The following is a 21416-nucleotide window of genomic DNA, read 5'->3' as shown; positions in this document are numbered from 1 at the left end:
TAAAACTAGGAAAAATGAAGAACAAACAAGAACTAAGAACCTAGGATTAAGAACTAAGCATTGGAGCAGGGTTTTATGTGTTGAATGAGTGAATAACTATGAATAATGGGTCTATTTATAGTATCTTGTAGTGACATTTTGAGTAGTTAATCAACCCACTTCTTCTTATTTTTCTCTCAGTTTTTCATCAAAAATTGACACCTAATTAACTTCCCTAACTTCCACTAACCGCCACTAACTTCCTTCTAACTTCCATGCCACATCACCTAACTCATTTATGGTAAGAGAGAGTTTTGAGACTAGGCATAGGTGTGAGGAGGAGGTTAGATTTCGTGGGTTAGCTTTGGATGTGGTTCGGTGTGCGTCGGAGAAGCCGGATGAGACAACAAAATCCTGAAAAAAAGTTTCAGGGGTAGGTCTCGCTGAGACCTACCAAACATGTCTTTTTTTTATTATTCTTTTATTTTTATTTCTTTTTTTGTTTGATTTTATTTTATATAATTTTATTCCATTAAAACTTACTCTAAAATTAACTACATATTTTATTTACTTATATTTACATAAATAAAATTTATTTATTTTGGCTAACAATTACCCCCTTTTTGTGTATAAATGAAATAGCAAAATAAAATTTATACATAAAAGAATGAGTTTTTTTATTTATTATTGTTATTATTATTATTCGTATCCTAACAAAATATATTAAATTCAAATTCCTGCTGGATTTCTAGGATTCTAAATCCCTTAAAATTCTCTGGTTTTGATTAGATACAGTTCTTCTTCCTCTTTTACACTTCAAAATCCTGCGGGAATTCTAGTATTTTAAATCCCTTAAAACTCTTTGGTTTTGATTAGATGCAGTTCTTCTTCCTCTTTTACACTTCTTTCTTCTTTTTTTCTGCCATTTTTCTTCTCTCAAAGGTCAAAAGAATATCAGAATCAAGCTTTCAATACTTCAATCATGGTACATAGCTCTCTTTTCTTTTCTACTTTCTTTTTTATGCTATTTTTTTCTTTTTTTTTGTTATGCTTTTTTATGTTAATTGTACCGTATATAGAATCATGTTTATTGAATAATTGACGGATTGAATTGGAATTTTAGAATAAGAATTTTAGAATTACCATACTTGAGTGAAGGATTTATTGTTGAAATTTTGTATCTGATTGTCACAACTGATTGTTCGTATCCTAACGCCATTCGCGTTGATTCTGGTTTTAGGCATAACTCTTGGCTTGCAGGAGGTAATTCCCAATTAATTAATTTTGCAATTTCCTGATCATGTGTTTGAAGATAGCATTCATAGACCTTAATTGATTGTATCTTCAATTCAATTTCAGGATAGTGTCTTTACTTTTAGCCATGTTGCTGTGAATAATTCTCCATTGCCTCCTTATCCCTTGAGTAGTGCTACTGAATTGGCCCTTCATAGGGAAACTTATCAATTCCCTAAAAACAAGAGAGGGTTGATATTCCTTCATTGTTACACTAGATGGAATGACCTTGTAGATCGTTTTGAGCCGAGATATACGGGTGTTTGGGACTGGGTTGGCATTAGGGATTTTGTTCATTTGACCTATTACGAAATTATTCCTTGTGTGAATGTACTTAAATGGGTTTTGAATTATTGGTCACCGTTTGTAACTCGTTGATTCTCCCGTTAGGCCCCATGTCCGTCACTTTACGTGTGTGGTTGCTTTGACGGGGTTGCGTATTATTAGAGAGAAAGTCCCAAGTTGTATCGAGACAGATGCATTCCCTAAAGTGAAGGCTATTTTATCCAAAGAGGTTGGGACATATTCCCAAATGATTAAGAAAAAATTAGACATGAGAGAGCTAGATGACGAGGATCATGTGCATTTCTTGTGGATGATGCTTAACAATTATATCTTTGAATCATTGGGCCTTAGACCTACTATAGAGATACTGATTATTACTAAGGCCTTGACTTCAGGACGCTATTTGGCTCTTGGCAGCATGTTGTTAGCCTCGACATTCCACCGCCTAGCTCTTATTGTTGAGGACAAGCCATTCATAAAGCCTCGGGTGGTTTGTGGTTGTTGCAGCTGTGGCTTTTCGTCTACTTTCCTCATTTGGCCACTAATTTATTAACGGGGACCTCGGGCCATCTTGGTGTAAACCTTTGCTATAGTTCTTCGAGTCTGGCTATTAGTGTGGTTGTGAGATTTCTTTGCACTTTAGTGCCATCTACTCATAACAAGTTGTTTCCTTTTTGGGAAAAATAGCTCGTGCCTACTGCCTTGGGCCTTTTCTTACTTGTCTACTACCCCCCATGAAGGTGTTGAATGGTGGATGGCGGTTTGTGCAACACGTCGGTTACACCATAGGGTGAACCAAACAAGAACTTCCTAATCATCAGACCCCTGGCCTGACCTTATATGCATATTGTCTTTGGGCATGCCAATTAGGCTTTTTCCAATCTATCCCAGGGCCGCTCCCATTTCCTACCTCTTCTCATCGGTGTGGGCTAGTGATGAAGACATAACCGCTGCAGTTCTGGATGCGAAATATGACCATGGAGCACTTCTGCTTGGGTCGGATCAACCTTCCTTTGTTGCTTGGTGGGAAACCATTTTTCAGCATTTTATCCATCTGTTGGTAAGCTCTTTTTGTTTTATTTATTTACTTTTTTATATATATTTATTTTTGTTTTTGCTGTTTTATTATTATTATTTCAGATTCGAGCGGTAGCTTAGGAAAAGACAATAATCTGACTCTCCCAGCCCCCGAATGTGCTTGACACAAATGAAAAGGGTAAGGGAAAGGCACTTATGCTGGACGAGGGTAAGCTGGTGACTACTACTGTAGAGCCTTCTGTGAGACAAGGAGAGGAAGAGGACCTGAATGAAGACCTGTATTTTGGTTTTGAGGATGATAAGCTCGATCAACTAGGGGCACGCTGGAATGTGACTTCCTCGATTGGCACCATGTCCCTTGAAGCCGGCTCGACTGAAGTGGACATGACTCCATTGCAACTTTCGACACGAGCTCATCTTCCTTCTGCATATTCTCTAAACCGAATGATTCTTGCTCCATTGTCTCGAGTTTGTATGCTTTTGCTAATTTGTTATTTCTGAACCATACTTGAGATGCTTTAGTTGTATTGATTGATTGAATTGCTATTTTTATTCAAATATGGTAGGAATCAGCTCTTGTGCGTCCTTTGTTGGTTTATGTCAATCTTAAGGCTGAGAATCCTCTTGTCGCAGGAATCAGCTCTTGTGCGTTCTTTGTTGTTCATGTCAGTCTTAAGGCTTAGAATCCTTTTATCGGCTTGGATTTCTCATTTTTGAAAGGACCATCTACTGTTGCAGCTGATTCATCCGTGCCTAGTGATGACTCGTTGAGTGATGCTCGTGTCAATCTTAATAAGCTTGTCACCTCTCCTCTTGACTATTGGACTCTAACCCGTGTTGAAAGAGCAATTATCGATTTTGACCTTATGATGGGCACTTGTGCTCATCCTTTCAAGACGGAGCCACTGGAATCTGTCAAGAACCACGTATTGTTTTGTTATTAGTCTTATATTACTGAGAAAAATGTGGCAGCGGGTCTTGCAGCTCGAGCTAGATCAAACATGGCAGAGCTTAAGGCTTATAGCAATGATGCTGAAGAAGCAGATAGACAACGATTAGCCAAAATTACAGCTGTAGAGGAGTGTCTTATGGCATTGGAGAAGGAGGTAGCTGAATCTCGTGCGTCTAAGGAAGAAATGGTTAGGGCCAATTCTGAGTTTAATGCTTGTTTCCCACGGATGGATGAAGAGTTGGACCGTGAGAAAGATCGGTTGGCCAATCACTATGATGAGATGTTGGAATGGCACCGACAAAATGAGCTATACAAGAAGGCTGCCCTCAAGCTTTGTGATTCTTGGGCCCAATATCCAAAGCCTGATTTCTGTTTATTTCCTTAAGGTACATTCACGGGTCGTATATTTTCTTTTTTTTTTCTGATTTATTTGGAGCCTTGTTTTGAGCTCGTGACCACTTACATTATTCTTTCATTGATCGAACTTTAGAAAATAAAGTAGCAGCCCTATGAGGTATTTAGCAATGAGCAATGCGTGAATTTTTAGATTTAGACAAAGCTTATGGATGGGGGATAACAATATATATGTAATGTTAATGGCTTATACACGGTGGGTTGCATGATTGCCCCCCCAAGAATGTGCTTGATTCATGCACTTAGACTCTATTAGATGTGCATAGAAGAACCAAAATGATTGCTTAATATATATAAACAACATGAATAAATGGATAGAGGCGATGTGCGGGAAGGTGAGTTAATGGATGATTAATATTGGGTTGATGGAAGTTTAGGGATGTGTTTAGAGTGAGCAAGGGCGATGGAAGAGATAAGAGTGGGAAAAACGGATCGTGTGGGGGTGAGGACCGACAAATCTCACATTTAAGTGAGATTTGGGCAGGTCTCAGCGAGACTGGGGTAGGTCTTGCCGAGACCTGCTGATTTAGGCTCCTGAAATTAAGTTTTAGGATCCCGTCTCGCCGAGATGGGGGAGGTCTCGCCGAGACGGACCTGTACTCCTAGAAAAAAGTTTTAGGAGTAAGTATCGCTGAGACATACTTAATTTTTTTTAATTTTTTTTAGAAACAGGGAAATATAAGCAAAATGGAAACACAAACATAAATAATTTATTATTATTATTTTTGAAAATTGAAATAATTTATTAATTACTACTTCCTACATTAATTACATCCCACATACTTTGAAAATATTTCTTTAAATATTTACCGTTAATGTACCTCCTATATGGTTCCCCGCGTAAGCTCTTCAACCAACACGCGTTCCCGGGGAGCATCTTGTGGATTTGAAACAGTCCTTCCCAATTGGGCGACCATTTCCCAAGCTCACGATCCTTTGTCCCGATTGGTAGAATTAGCTTCCATACTAGCTCACCCTCTCGAAAGTTTTTCTTTTTTACTTTCTTGTTGTATACGTCTTCTACTTTCTTTTTCTGAATCAGCATGCAATCGAGCACCTTCTGCCTTTCGTAATCCAAGTCTTCGAGTTTCATGGTCATGGCTTGCACATAATTATCTGGTTCTAAGTCGTTCTGACGCATCACTCGCAATGAAGGCATGTCGACTTCCAATGGTATTACTGCATCATGGCTAAAAGTTAGAAAAACTGGACTTACCCCAGTCGCCCGTGTCTTAGATGTTCTCATAGCCCATAGTGTTTCTAAAAGAATTTTGTGCCATTCTCTAGGATTGTCTTCTAACATCTTCTCCCAAAATTGGATTAAGATTTTGTCAGACGTCTCAGCCTATCCGTTCGCTTGTGCATAAAAAAGAGTGGAATGAATCAATTTGATCCCATATTCTTTTACGAACTCATTCATATATTCGCCTGTGAACATGGTTCCTTGATCCGTGGTAATGGATTTTGGAACTCTGAATTTATGAATTAAGTTCTCCTTAATAAATTGGATTACTTGTGCTTGGACGACTTGCTTCATTAGTGTTGCTTCTACCCATTTAGAAAAGTAATTCGTGGCAACAATGATGAAACAATGACCATTTGATGAGGCTGGGAATATTTTCCCAATTAGATCAATAACCTGTTGAAACACCTTTCCACATGATTTTGATTTGACAAAATTATTTAACAGAAATTAAATCTCCATGATAAAAATATTCTAACACATTAAGTTTAAAATGCTTTGATTTATTTATACTAATGTGTTTGTTCAATGTTGAGTAATTTATAAGACATTAAGTTGTAAGGCCCAAAGGCCCATAAAAGAAAGTCAAGCCCAAGTCAACGTACGAAAGACACACAGACCAAAACGCAGCTGAAGCAGAACAAAACGCAAACCCAGCAACGAGAAGGATCGAGAAGCCTTTGATCAAAAGCTTCAAGACGAAGCTGCTGAGTTGTGCGACAATGAAGTCAGGTCAGCGGCTGACCTGAACAAACTTGAAGACAAAGTATTTCTACTTTGAGTAAAGTTCAGAAGACGCAGAAAGCTGTCTGGAAGACTTTGCCAAAAATGTGGAAACATTCTAAACGCCTGAAGAAAAGCTGATGAGTACTGTCGAAGACAGAAGATGCAAGAATATCATTGGCCAACGACGCTGAGCACGTACTGAGTGAAAGCGACAGGAAGCCGTTTCCCTCGAACGGTTATTTCGAAATTCGAAATTACCGGTGCATCAAGTGTCACTATAAAAGGCCATTCAAACGCTTCATTCGATGCAGATCTTCAATTAAGTCGAAACGCTGACCAAATTGATATTCGAAGTTCTGTGAGAAAAGCAAAGCAAATTTTACACCAATTCCAATCTTGTGTAAAAGTCTAGAGTGATCTTATTCATCTAAAGTGTCTTAGCAATTATTGTTTAGGACAAACAAACACTTATCATTTCTAGAAGTATAGAAAGGAGAAGCTGAGTACTCGGTCATAGTACTCAGCGGTAGAAATAGGAGTGAGTAGAGGAATAGAGGAAGGTACTATTGTATACTCAGCTTTCTATTGTAAAAGGTTTGTGCTCTACCTTTAAAGATCTCAGTAGAGGATTCTGAAAAGCTCGGAAGGAATTCTGGGGACTGGATGTAGGCGGAGAGGCCGAACCAGGATACATCTACTGAGTAATATCTTTCTAACCCTTATCTCCTTAACTTATTGCTTGCTATAATACTGCCTAGTTAAACGCTAAAAAGAACATAATCTGAGTTGAGTGAACTGAGAAGCTGAGTTCAGGAATAGACTCAAGTGCTATCTCCTGACTCAAGGACAATTCAGACTTAGTCACCTGTTGACTAAGCTTGTGTCTAAAACTTACTCAGTATTACTGTGCTAAAAGACTTCGAGAAAGTCTAAGTTAAAAATTAACAGTCAGCCTAACGTGAAATTTTTTAAATAGTTCCTAACCCCCCCCTTGGAACTAATATTGTCACGTTACATGGGACCAACATAACCCATCCTCTAAAAGGCCACAGTTTCACGACTGAGTGTAATTCTTCTGAGGGAACTCGTTGGATTTGGCCATACAGTTGACACTTCTTGCAACCCTTCGCATATGTGATGCAATCTCGCAGGATCATTGGCCAAAAGTACCCATTACGATTAATGAGCCACCGCATTCTCCTTTCAGAATGGTGAGCTCTGCACGCGCCTTCGTGGACTTGCTTCATGACCTCCATTGCTTTTGGAAAGCCAAGGTATTTAAGTAACATCCCATTGTAGCTCTTCTAGTATAAATCACTTGCCATCAACATGTAATTTCGAGATTGAATGATTAATGAATATTTTACCTTTTTGGATGGGTCATTAAGGTAATCGATAAATGGTTTCCTCCAATCTTGAGCTAAGTTAACATCAATGTCAAATGATTCAAATTGGACGCCTCGGTCTGCCACGGAAGGATGACTTTGTCTTCTGATGATGACGACTTTGTATGATGTCTCTTTAGAGATCTTCATTCCGGAAACGATTTGGGCTAACTCGTCAGCTTCCCAATTGTCGTTTTTTGGAATATGCTCCAAATTGACCTCATCGAACAATTCTAAAAGTTGGATTACAAACGTGAAGTAAGGTAACAAAGATAAACTTGAGCATTTGTATTCTCATGTGAAATGCCGAATGACCAATTGTGAATCACCGAAAATCTTGACCTCTTTTGCTCCTAGGTCGATTAAGATTTCCAAACAGATGATAAAAGCTTCGTATTCAGCTTGATTATTTATGCATTCGAAATCCAAGTTCACAACTAGTATCCTTTTAGTCCCGGATGTAGATGTGATGAGATGATCACTCTTGCTATGTTGGAACTATCTGCTTGAACCATCAAACTTCAATTGATTAATGATAGAATGCTAAAGTTGTTATTTTGGACAAAATTTAATCATTACTAATTAAAAGGGATTACTTGGTTAGTTTTGTTCAAGCTCAACTACTTTAGAGAAACTAATTAATATAATATGGAAAAAAAACTAATAAATAATTTATTTTCTTCAACAAAATAAACAAAATAAATTACTTATCATTGTTAAAAAAATATTTATCCTAATATTAATAACATTATAAATGAGGGACTATAAACTTAATTTACCCCAATACTTATCACGACAGTTTCATAGCGATCAGTTGACACTGTGCTGCTACTTAAGTAACGCTTGGCGATTACAAACAGAAGAAACAAGGAGAAATGACGAAAGCAGCTAGATTAGCACGCATGACTGCCATCATCGGTCGAAACAACATCTTTTGCTCTTCGCATCTGCATTCCATGCACCTCACCTCTCCTCCTTCCCTCTCTCGCCAGGTAAAATCTCGCATAATCTCTCTCTGTCTTTAGCTCTCACTCATTCACGCAGCTTTTTTCAGATTAGCGAGTGATCGTCGTTCTCTCTTTATCTTTATCTTCCTCTTTACATACGTAGCTTCTCATTATCGATTTTCGATTTGACTTGTTGAAATTTCTCGGTTGTTTGTTTATTGGTTCGAGTCACAGATTGAATTGGAATTTGGTGTAGATAAAAGTGACTGCGATCTCATTTTGTTCTTTTCTCTTCACATACGTTGGTTGTCATTCTCAGTTTCAATCGATTTTACATTTTTATTGGTTAAGTAATGGATTGAATTGGAATTTGGTGTAGATAAGAGTAACCGCGATATTGTTTTTTTTTTCCTAGCTATTTTTCGTTCGATTTTTAAGATCATTTTGGTAAAGTTAATCTTGGAAACTAGTTCAAATTTCAAGGACCGAATGCTTTGGCTTTTAGATAAACTGATTTTCAGCTGATTTTTTTTTTTTTTGTGTATTATAAATCAATTTTCATATGCTTGATTTTATCAAGGGTTGGCCACCAACATATTATTACTTGTTTTTCTCAACAATTAAAACGGTTTACTGGTCAAGTGGCAGCTACTTTTACTCTCAAATTAACGTTATTCTACGTATCATTTTTGTTTAGCTATAATCTCTCCAAAGATCCACAATTTTCTCAAGCATGTAAACGATTATAACTTTAACTTTTTGGCAGCTATATATAGTTGTTGAGGTGCGGGTTTTTGTTGATCTGCCATTTGTATTTCTCTGCTGATACTTACATTATAGAGATACGCATCACTTTTAGTTTTTCGCTCCATCTAATTTTAAGTGAGAGTTTACTGGTGTGTTTTATTTTATTACAATTTTTTTTTTTTTTTTTTCTGCTGGGTTATTTCTATCTTTGATTTGTTGTTCCTGCTCCTAGAAATTTATTCTAGAAGTGGTTGTTGAATCCCGGGGGAAATGAACCCTTAAGAGCATATGCAAGAGACTCATTTGTTGGATTCTTAAGTTAAAGTTTGAGGAGTTTGGATTAAGAACAAACTCCAAGCGACTCTTAGTCACTTGTCAAATCACTAAGAGTTCCCATTCTCTCTCTATTATTTAGGAGCCTTTATCCACTCTTAGTCACTCCTTATTTCATTTATTATTAATAATTTATTATTGAGGTCTTCTTCCTTTCACTATTGGTAAATATAAAAATACATAATAATTTTAATGATACAAAATGAAGAAGGAGTGAGTATGAGGAGTATTGTTGGAGATGACGTCTATTTTGATACTTCTAAATTAAGAGTAAATTTTTATAGTATTTGCGGGTAAATAAGCTAGTCCACGGTAATGGTAGGGGTAGGGGTAATAGGTTACGTTTTGGGACATAGAACATAGGCTCTTTGACAGGAAAATTAGTTGAAATTGTAGATGTTATGAAGATGAGGAGAATAAATATAATGTGCCTACAAAAAACCAAGTGGGTTGGAGCCAAGGCTAGAGAGATGGCTCCTTGGAGTTATAAACTGTGGTACTCAGGAAAGGATAAGGGTAGAAATGGAGTAGGTATTCTTATTGATAGGGAGTATATTGATGATGTAGTAACAGTGTCTAGGAAGAGCGATAGAATTATGAGTGTTAAGCTTGTGATAGGAGATGAGGTTGTGAATGTCATAAGTGCATATGCGCCACAAATAGGATTAGATGTCTCTATAAGACAAACTTTTTGGGAGGACTTGGAGGAAGTGGTGCAATAGGTTCCTAGCGATGAAAAGATGGTACTAGGTGGTGATCTCAATGGACACGTAGGTTCTAGGCGAGATGGGTTTGAGAGTGTTCATGGAAGCCAAATTGACTTCTTCCTAGTAGGGAGCGCTTGGAGAAAGAGTTATATTGATTGTAAGGTGATCCCTGGTGAGAGTACGACAACCCAACATAGAGTAGTGGTGCTTGATTTTCGAAGTAGGAGATGTATGAGAAAACGAACACCACAAGTGGAGACTAAGATTAAGTGGTGGAAACTATAAGGGGAGAATCAACAAAAATTTGTGGATGAGATGGCCAAAAAAGATATTTGGACTTGTAATATGGATTTAGATGGAGCATAGTATAAGGGAAGTAGCGAAGGAAGTTCTAGGGGAATCTAAAGGTAGCATGCCACCAGGTAAGGACACATTTTGGTGGACAGAAGAAGTATGACAAGCAGTAAAGAGTAAGCGAGAATCCTATAAAATATTAGGGAAGTGCAGGAGTGATGAGAACTACGAAAAGTACAAAGAGGCTAAAAGGAAAGTAAAGAAGGTCATACGAGATGCTAGAGTAAAGGTGAATCGGGATCTGTACACAAGATTGGATACGAAGGAAGGGGAAAAAGACATATAAAGAATTGCTCGGATGAGAGATAGGAAGACGCGAGATCTCGGAAAAGTTAAATGTGTGAAGGATGTGGACCAAAAAGTCCTAGTTGGAGATAAGGATATCAAGGAACGATGGAGGTCCTATTTTGATAACTTATTTAATGGAGAGTGCGGACAAGAGGTTGGAGATATAAGTATCCCTCACGATATGATAAATCGTGAATGCATACGGAGAATCCAAAAGGGTGAAGTCAAAATGGCATTAAATAAGATGAGACTGAAGAAAGCAGTAGGACCTGATGGCATCCCTATTGAGATTTGGAGATGTTTGGGAGAGAGAGGAATCGAATGGTTGACGACGTTCTTCAACAAAATTTGGAGAAACAATAAGATGCCATCCGAATGGAGGAAAAGTATTCTAATCCCGTTGTATAAGAACAAAGGCGATGTCCAAGATTGTGCCAACTATCGAGGAATCAAATTAATGAGTCACACTATGAAACTGTGGGAGCGAGTGATCGAACAAAGGCTAAGGAGGATGGTGAAGATCTCGGAAAACCAGTTTGGCTTTATGCCGGGAAGATCAACTATGGAAGCCATCCACCTAATGAGACAATTAATGGAGCACTATCGAAATAAGAAGAAAGACTTGCATATGGTTTTCATTGACTTGGAGAAGGCATATGATAAGGTACCAAGGGAAGTACTTTGGTGGGCCCTAATAAGGAAAGACATTTCGCGGAAATATGTTGACATCATAAAGGACATGTATGAGGGAGCATGCACGAGTGTACGCACCAGTGTTGGGAAGACTGAAGAGTTCCCTATTACGATTGGAGTGCATCAAGGTTCTGCACTAAGCCCTTTTCTTTTTGCCATCGTTATGGATGAACTAACAAGTTCACTTCAAGATGGTATACCATGGTGCATGTTGTTTGCAGATGATATTGTGTTGGTTGATGAGACGAAAGAAGGCGTGGAGAGGAAGTTGGAACTATGGAGACAAACTTTAGAATCTAGAGGCTTTAAGCTGAGCCGAAGTAAGACAGAATATTTGGAGTGTAAGTTTAGCGGCGATAGGAGTAGGGAGGCAGGGACAATCACACTAGATGGGAGAGTTGTTCAGGCATCAGATTGTTTTCGGTATTTAGGATCTATTATCCAAACGGATGGAGAAGTAGATGGAGATGTTGCTCATAGGATTAAATCTGGTTGGGCGAAGTGGAAGAGTGCTACGGGTTTCCTTTGTGACCCCGGCATGTCAAATAGATTGAAGAGAAAATTCTACCGCATGGCAATCAGACCAGCACTGTTATATGGTACGGAGTGTTGGGCAGTGAAACACTGTCACACTCATAAGATGTCGGTGGCGGAGATGCGTATGTTGAGATGGATGTGTGGTCATACGAGAAAGGATCTGGTGAGTAATGAAATAATTAGGACAAAAGTAGGGGTTACATCTATTGAGAATAAAATGAGGGAAAACCGACTAAGGTGGTTTGGCCATGTAAGACGAAGAGCGCTTGATGCGCCGGTTAGGAGGGTTGAAGAGTTGCAAAGGGATGTAGTGGTGAGGGGTATGGGAAGACCTAAGCAAACTTGGAGGAGGGTGATCGAGAGTGATATGAGTGTATTGGGGATTGAGGAAAATATGGTAGTGGATAGGAAAGAGTGGAGGGAGAGAATCTGTGTCGCTGACACAACTTGATTTCACGGTTTTATATGATGGTTCATGTTAGCCGACCCCGAATCATTTCGGGACTAAGGCTTTGTTGTTGTTGCTGTTGTTGTTAAGACGAAGAGCGCTTGATGCGCCGGTTAGGAGGACTGAAGAGTGACAAAGGGATGTAATGGTGAGGGGTAGGGGAAGACCTAAGCAAACTTGGAGGAGGGTGATCGAGAGTGATATGAGTGTATTGGGGATTGAGGAAAATATGGTAGTGGATAGGAAAGAGTGGAGGGAGAGAATTTGTGTCCTTGACACGACTTGATTTCACGGTTTTATATGATGGTTCATGTTAGCCGACCCCGAATCATTTCGGGACTAAGGCTTTGTTGTTGTTGTTGTTGTAGTATTTGTAGAGAGTGGACTAGGAGTCCATGGAGATGTTAAGGACTGTAAGAGACCATGTAATACACTAGAATACACGTGATACCATGTAGATTAAGAGACTACATTGATATATTAAACTTAAGATGAATACACATATTTATACAAGGTTTTCCCTACAATAAAGAAAACAGTGGCCCTACTAGCAGCCCTATAGGTGTCACAGAAGCCTAAGCATGATCTAGTAGCAGCCTAAGCATGTTATACATTAATTACATTGACTTATTCTGTAACACTCTCCCTCAAGCTGGAGCATGGATTTTAATCATGCTCAGCTTGCTACAAATACAGATAATATAGTCTTAAAGGCAGTGCACTCAAAATACTTTAGAATATAAAAATATAATCTGGGAAACGCGGCCTAGAAGAACAAATTGGACAGGACAGACGACAGCAGAAGAACATCAAGCTTTGTTCCGAAACAGAGAAGCAAAACTCAGTTGTAGCCACATGCAAGAGGCTGCCAGCAACATCAGTGCACAAAAGGAGATTCACCGGAAACCTGACCGAACAGACACATTGGAAACAGAGAGGCGACATCGGTGGAAGAACTGAAACTTGGAACCCTAGGTCCAAACAGTCTGCTCACAAGGCAGAAAACAATGCTGAAAGAAACAGCCCAGAAATGTAACCCAGAAATTCTACTCATAAAGCCGAAAACAAATTCTGGAATCTCAATCCAGAAACCCAAAACAAGCTTCTGATCCCATGTAAGGAGGAATTTTCTTACAGCGACGACGACACAGGGTGGCCGGAATGTGAGGAAACACCGATCGGAGGCGGAGAGGATGAACTAGAGGGGTGGTGAGATAAAATGACGTCCCAACAGTGAGTATTCAAGAGACCCAAGCTCTTGACAGAAATGGAACCCTGGGAAATACTACCCAGAAAATATTGAACCTGGGAAATACTACCCAGAAAATATTGAACCCTTGCAGAAACACAACTCTGGAAATACTACCCAGAAAAAAGACTTCAGAAACCTTAGACCTTAGGCTCTGATACCATTTAACAGACTAGAATACATGTGATACCATGTAGATTAAGAGACTGCATTGATATATTAAACTTAAGATGAATACACATATTTATACAAAGTTTTCCCTACAATAAAGAAAACAATGGCCCTACTAGCAGCCCTATAGCTGTCACAGAAGCCTAAGCATGATCTAGTAGCAGCCTAAGCATGTTATACATTTATTACATTGACTTATTTTGTAACAAGGACAATGATTTTTTATCATGCCTCAAGCAAATCATTTATCATCTACTCCTAATCTTTGCCAGCGGTTTATGTGGTATCAGAGCTTTGTATTCAATGTTTATCGATATTTTTTTCACCTCCTCTTCTGAGATAGTTCTTGTGTTGAGTTAGACCTTTGTTTGTTTACATAAATTTTAGAGACTGAATGTTTTGGCTTTACGTTAACCGATACTCTAGTTGACTTCTTATTTCTGTGTTGTCTGAGTTAAAATTTGGTGAAGAGAAAAGTGATTGCGATCTTATATTCTTCTATTTCTAGCTATCTTTGGTCGTTTGTTTGTAAGATCATTGTAGCAAATTGTTTCTTAATTTTGCAAACTAAATTTCTTAAAATTCCAGAGAGCAAATGCTTTGGCTTTATGTATTAAATGTTTTCTCGTGTTGAAATTAGTTGCTCTCTTGATGGTTCATGTCTTTACCTTATCGGGGTATAAAAATTGAATGGTATGAGAAACTTATATTTGTGGTCCCATTTCATTCTTTAATATACTAATCCGTGAGATGTGCGAGTATATGCAATTTCTGAAAAGCAAAATAGTTGTTTTTTGAGAAGTATTGTAATTATTTTTCAGATAAAAGAATCATAATCAAATGATACATTTACAAGAACTAATATGCAGAAAACATAAACGAAATCTTTTTTTTTTTTTTTTTTTTGAGAACTCAGAATTATTATTACTTTTTTTTGAGAACTCAGAATTATTATTACTTTTAGAAAATTAAAAGATAGTTAGAAACGGAAAGTGAAATCAAGTGTTGGGAAGACTGAAGAGTTTCCTATTACGATTGGAGTGCATCAAGGTTCCGCACTAAGCCCATTTCTTTTTGCCATCGTTATGGATGAACTAACAAGTTCACTTCAAGATGGTATACCATGGTGCATGCTGTTTGCAGATGATATTGTGTTGGTTGATGAGACGAAAGAAGGAGTGGAGATGAAGTTGGAACTATGGAGGCAAACTCTAGAATCTAGAGGCTTTAAGTTGAGTCGAAGTAAGACAGAATATTTGGAGTGTAAGTTTAGCGGCTGTAGGAGTAGGGAGGCAGGGACAATCACCCTAGATGGGAGAGTTGTTCAGGCCTCGGATTGCTTCCGGTATTTAGGATCTATTATCCAAACGGATGGAGAAGTAGATGGAGATGTTGCTCATAGGATTAAAGCTGGTTGGTCGAAGTGGAAGAGTGCTACGGGTTTCCTTTGTGATCCCGGCATGCCTAATAGATTGAAGGGAAAATTCTACCGGACGGCAATTAGACCAGCATTGTTATATGGTACGGAGTGTTGGGCAGTGAAACACTGCCACATCCATAAGATGTCGGTGGCGGAGATGCGTATGTTGAGATGGATGTGTGGTCACACGAGAAAGGACCGGGTGCGTAATGAAATAATTAGGACAAAAGTAGGGGTCACATCTATTGAGAATAAAATGAGAGAAAACCGACTAAGGTGGTTTGGCCATGTGAGACGTAGAGCGCTTGATGCGCCGGTTAGGAGAACCGAAGAGTGGCAAAGGGATGTAGTGGTGAGGGGTAGGGGAAGACCTAAGCAAACTTGGAGGAGGGTGATCGAGAGTGATATGAGTTTATTGGGAATTGAGGAAAATATGGTAGTGGATAGGACGGAGTGGAGGGAGCGAATCTGTGTCGCTGACACGACTTGATTTTCACGGTTTTATATGATGGTTCATGTTAGCCGACCCCGAATCATTTCGGGACTAAGGCTTTGTTGTTGTAGAAACGGAAAGTGAAAAGAACAATGATTGGAAAAAGTAGAACATATATTTTTAATAATTTATATCTGTACCTGTGAGATTTTTCATTTTAGTTGCTAGGGGTTTTGCCATTACCAATTGCAACTTGTATTTTCTTTGCATATAAAATTTAGGTTATTGATTTTTATTTTCTGGTAAGTGTTTTAGATCTTACCCAAATTCTTGCTAAAGTAGCCAGTGGGAGAAGTGTAGCGAGAAATGTGTAAACTTGTAGACAGCATAAAGTATACTGCTCTGTTTCACCCTAGATTCTCATTAAATTTTAAGGTCCGATTGTAAATGTCGCGTATAGTTGGGAAGGTATAGAGTTGCAAGAAAGGCCTTGACCTTCTCGATCATACACTTGCCTGACTTTGTTGAAATTGTTGATAATGGTAGATTCCAGAGTTCATGCTTATTTATATGAACAAGAAAAAGCATCATATTTGCTTCAAAAAAAGAAAAAAAAAAAAGAAAAAGAAAAAGCATCATATATTGCATTTTTCCTCTAATACAAATGATCCAATGAGATGTGTCTAGAATTTGTCATATGGTGCTTCATAGTAAAAAGATAATGTTGATATTTTTATTTCCTTTTAGTTATATTATGTACTCTATACTAAGTGAGATGCATACTGATAGTGGCTGAAATGAAAATATTTTCTATGAAGTGGTGTTCTATTAATGTTGTCAAGGCATGGCGGTGGTACATTTAAATTTTGCAGAATCGTTAATTGTTGTATATGGCTCATAATATCAAAGGGGCTTATGGTACAGGGGTATTTCGGTAATTTGTAATCGCATTATAGATACATGTAAAAGCTGTATCTTTCAGTTACTCGATCAATAAGAACTCATCGCTCCCGGAGAAGTAGGCAATTCAAAACTGCCGTAACTTCGTTAACAAAGCCTTGTGTTCGATCTTTGCTTGTTTAATTTCTGTATTATTTAGCTTTGTTTTCAACATTAATATAGTTATCTCTCCTGCAAAAAGATGTTTTTGAAACATTGGCATGTTATTGTTATTGACTTATTGGTGACTTTTTAATACTTCTTTACATTCTCACATGATTAAATTACAAAATCTTCAATGTTGTTTACATGATTTTGGATTCAGATAAGCATGAAGACTGAGAGTCTTGTTACTCGACTTGGTGCTGCTGGTTTATTACGTACACAGGGTCTTATTGGGGGGAAATGGATTGATGCATATGATGGGAAGACAATTCAGGTATACTAATCCCTCTTTACTGTATATGACTTAGCATTCTAAATATTTCCCTTGCATTAGAAAATTTGGCATGATTTTAACTCTTTGAGCCAGTTTCTATACTAAACAAATTTGAGCACGTGCCTGTTGCCTGGTGTCCATGTATAAATGTTTTGTTTTTGGTTTTTTTTTTTTTTTTGCCTGTGTGCTAGAAGCATTGATGAATGTAAATTTTCAGGAAAAAAATAAAAAAGAGAAAGATAAGTTTCCAGTGTATGAGAAATGAGAAAAGGAACGAAAGCAGCAACAATTGCTTGTTGATAACAAATATGTCCCCACCCTCCTGCAGCAGGCTTCTATTTTTCTTACTATTTTGTTCTGATTATGTACTTACCTTCTTCCTTGTATGCCCTTCACTTTGCAATAGGTTCAGAATCCGGCAAATGGAGAAGTTATAGCAGATGTCCCATGTATGGGTGGGAAGGAGACAAACGATGCGATATCTTCTGCTCATGATGCATTTCAGTGTATGAACTTCAGAATTTTTTATGTTCTATACATCACTATGTTAATAAACTAATCTGATGGTGCTTACTGCCTAAAGTAGAGATAAATATCCATCTTGCTTTTACACTTTGTGGTTGATATTACATCATAGTTGTCAAATTGAGATTTGACTCATGAATCGAAATCCTCATTTTGTGACTCGTGAATCGAATCGTAAGATTCGGTACAAATTGATAGTATTATAAAAAAATAAAATATTTATAACCCTCAATAGTAATTTAATTTCATATTACATATGTAATTTCTTTTTTATGGTTTTTAAAACTATTAAAATGCTAAAAGATTTTTTGACTCGCCTTCAAGAGTCTTCTGTTTTGTGAATTGATGATAAGATGAGGAGAGTCTCATGATTTATCAACTTGGTGATCTTTGGTAGTGAAAACCATTTGTGGAACTTACTGGAGAATGGAGAGTTTGAGTTTCTTGTTATTTGGCTTTTGAATAATTCATTTATTTTGGATGAACAATGACGGAAGAACAAGGAAGAATAGACGACACGTTGATGGAAGTATGAAACAAGTCGCATTCAAATTGGAACTATCTTCTGTTTTTTCCACTGTTGTCCAGAATCGGTTGGCTCGGACCACTTGACCAATTTGGCCGATTCACCACTGATTCATGTCGATTACGCCGTCCCTTTAGAGACGGCTCGAAATATAGCTGACTCGACTCATGAATCTTACAATTTTAATAACAGTGTATTACATATCTAGAGGCTTGCAGGGGTACTTTATTATGTGCTAAGTTAGTCACAAAGTAATACAGTTCCAAATAATTTCTCCACCTCATTTCCTCCGAGATTTCTTCATGCTCCTCTCTTTTTCTCTCACTTCACTATTTTCATTTAAATTATCTGTGCCAAAAGGATCTTGAACTATATTAGGGACGATCTACATTACTGATATCATCATGTCTGTTATTCTGTTAAAAATTTGGCTGGGTGAAGTTTTTTGCTGATTTCAGCATTTGGCAAAAGTTCAGTGGTGATTTTGTAAGTTATTTCATCACCACATTTATAGGCACTTAGTTTATCACCTAAAATTTTAGTTGCAAGAGTTGCTAGGTGCTTTTCTTATTTAGGAAGCCCCCAAGGAGTTCCAACATTAACTGAATATAATATGTATGTATGTATGTATGTATGTATTGTTTTTGAGAGTCATTGTAGTGTTTTTTTTTTTTCAATGTTTGCTAGAAATTATGAATTTAAGGGTTTAAAGGGACGTGGAAAGGTCCCTTAGCTGGCATTTTGTTATAACAGAGAAAGAGTGAGAGCAATAGGCAGCTTTTTGGAAAATTCAATTTGGGTCGCGGCCTTAGGCTTGGGAAGGGGCATTACCCTGTGGGAACAGAGGAGTTGTTTTTCTGTTTGCTTGTTTATTGGTTTAGTTTCCTTTCTTCCAGTGTCAAAAAGTTCATCGACAAAAATGCACTTTTCTGTTCTCCGTATTGCTTGAACAGTTTTCTATAGGATAGCCTCTAGTTATTATAATATTTTGCTTGTTATTGAAAAGTGAATTCTATTGAATTTAAATATTTGAAATTGATGTATTTATGAACTTTTCATTTACATAGCTTGGAGCAAACTAACTGCTACTGAGAGGAGCAAACGTTTACGAAATTGGTATGTTCTTTATTTTGAAGAGATCAAATTTCTCACATTCTGTGGCATAGAAATGATTCTAAGGTATATAGCTCTATATATAGTTTGCTGATGCTTGTAGAGTTCTTTCTCAACTTTAAGGTACGACTTATTGATTACCCATAAAGAAGAACTTGCACAACTAATAACCTTAGAGCAAGGGAAACCTCTAGCAGAAGCCATGGCCGAGGTATTACTCTCAAACTTGTGATTGAAATTTCATAAGTAGGTTATTTAGTTCCATGGTTTTCAGACCCGGCCCGGTCTTCAAACTGGTAAAGACAAAGTGTTAAAGGGTTTAAGGTTCAACTAGAGTTGAACCAGGGTCAAATTGCAGGTCGTTATTTTTAAAATATCATAGATAGATTTTTAGAAGATCATATATAATTATATGTATTTAATAAATTAAAGATATAAAACATATAATAGATGTGAAACTTTAAAATTTATATAAAATATTACTTTTGTTGTAAAATATTATTCTTGTATATATATATTTATTCATTTATACATGTGTGTGTCTTATAATTGGATTTGAATTAGGTTATTTATTTAACTTTCTAAGATTTACTTTGGATTTTTTTATTGTTTTAAAATTTAAGTATTTATTTTTTTTAATTTAGTATTTTTTAATTTATACAAAAAAAAGCTGGTTTGATTTATGTTAATTCTGGAAAAGGTTGAAAATAAATGTTGAATAGAGCATGATTTTAAAAATATTGAAATTTAATATATTTAATCAGTGACAATGAATATCAAAAGAATTTAGCCTGGTGATAAGCATTATACCTGCTAACTTCGAATCACATGTTTGCCATTCAGTTTTTTCCTTTTTCTTTTAAACTGAAGGTCTTAATCAGTAAAACTGATTCAAACCTTGACTGGGTCTTGCTGGTTCTCCGGTCGAACTGCCGGTTTAACTCGTAATTCACCAGTTTAGAGATATACTGGGTAGATACTAGATACCCTGACCAGACTGGACTAGCCACAGGTTTTGGTCCAACCTGCTCTGACCAGCCGGTCCGGTTTTCAAAACCATGTTTGATTCAGCACAAGCCTAGGCAGGTGTAAAGGAAAACAGATTTTCCATACCTGGTTAATATGTGGGAGGAAAGAGGGGTTTGGGAGGTATCCAAGCCCATGGCCTTGTGTATTTTGAACTACAATTTGGTATTTTTCAAGTATTTGCAACATTGAACTTATGATTGAAATAATAGGTTGTCTATGGAGCTGGTTTCATTGAGTTCTTTGCAGAGGAAGCAAAACGTGTATATGGTGACATAATCCCAGCACATTTGGGCGATCGTCGGTTACTTGTTCTAAAGCAGGTGTGCTAATTTTTTCATTGATTTATACGAGTTAACTAATCATTTATTTTTTGTCTACTAGTAAAATCTCATCCATTTCTCACTTGAGAATGGAAATAAGCCTCTTTAAGGTTGTCGTGCGTATGATTTTTAATATAATATGTTCTCATTTGGCCTTTGTGATGGAAATAACCTGGAAAACAAAATGACCATTGAGGTAATGAAGAATAACGTTTTAAGAATGTAGCTGCTAAATTTCCAACTCTTACAACAAGAGAGAAATGAAGGTGCTTAGGATTATCTATCCATCTCCCACAACACTGGTCTTGTAAATTATATGGTTTTACATTGACTAGGGTCTTGTATGAACTTGAAAGGTTCTTTTGAACCTACTAAGCTGCTTGTAAAAAATTAACATTTCTGCAGAAGGTTTTTATAATAGATGCGTGTGTAAATTGTAATGCTGCCTTATAACGGAGTTCTTGATAAGGTTTCAATAATCCAACTAGGTCATGTACTTCTGAAAATCTGAATTCAGAATTTTGAGCTTTCAAGAAATACAATATTGAAAATTTAAAAGTCATGATCACTGAAATTGAGTGTGTTTACTTCGAGGGAAATGGGGAAGGCAAGGAACACAATGCCAATATATCTAGACAGATGTGTCTAGGTACATTGGCATTTCCTTCATTCCCATTTCCCATTTCCCTCAAAACAAACACACTCTAACTGTTGTGTGGTTAGCTAACAATTAAAGTGTCATTGAAAACATAATCTTAAAGCGGGACGTTACTATTAAAAAAGATGCCATGGGAATTTTTTGTCAACGCTTGCCCTACTTATAAGTTCTTCATTTTCCTTTATTTACTCAATTTAGCTATTTTTCTTGAAAGCACATGGCTAT

At 37.2% G+C, this 21416-nt stretch overlaps 1 protein-coding gene across 2 annotated transcripts in view; it reads left to right on the top strand.

Annotated features, from left to right (window-relative positions):
* Positions 1–8138: 8138 nt before the first annotated feature.
* Positions 8139–21416, top strand: part of LOC136205900 (succinate-semialdehyde dehydrogenase, mitochondrial) — a 30266-nt gene continuing 16988 nt past the window's right edge. The window contains exons 1-6 of one of the 2 annotated variants that reach the window (XM_065996748.1): positions 8139–8307; positions 16907–17020; positions 17427–17526; positions 19139–19187; positions 19308–19395; positions 20423–20533. In XM_065996748.1, coding sequence (XP_065852820.1) covers positions 8191–8307; positions 16907–17020; positions 17427–17526; positions 19139–19187; positions 19308–19395; positions 20423–20533 — 579 coding nt within the window. In that variant the 5' untranslated portion in view covers positions 8139–8190. Of the gene's footprint in view, positions 8308–16906; positions 17021–17237; positions 17327–17416; positions 17527–19138; positions 19188–19307; positions 19396–20422; positions 20534–21416 lie in introns of those variants that run through there. The other variant, XM_065996749.1, reaches the window with a different exon arrangement.

This window comes from Euphorbia lathyris, chromosome 9, assembly GCF_963576675.1.
Source record: "Euphorbia lathyris chromosome 9, ddEupLath1.1, whole genome shotgun sequence".
Lineage (NCBI taxonomy): Eukaryota > Viridiplantae > Streptophyta > Magnoliopsida > Malpighiales > Euphorbiaceae > Euphorbia > Euphorbia lathyris.
The sequence above is the reverse complement of the archived record's forward strand: the minus strand, read 5'-3'. Positions and strand labels throughout refer to the sequence as shown.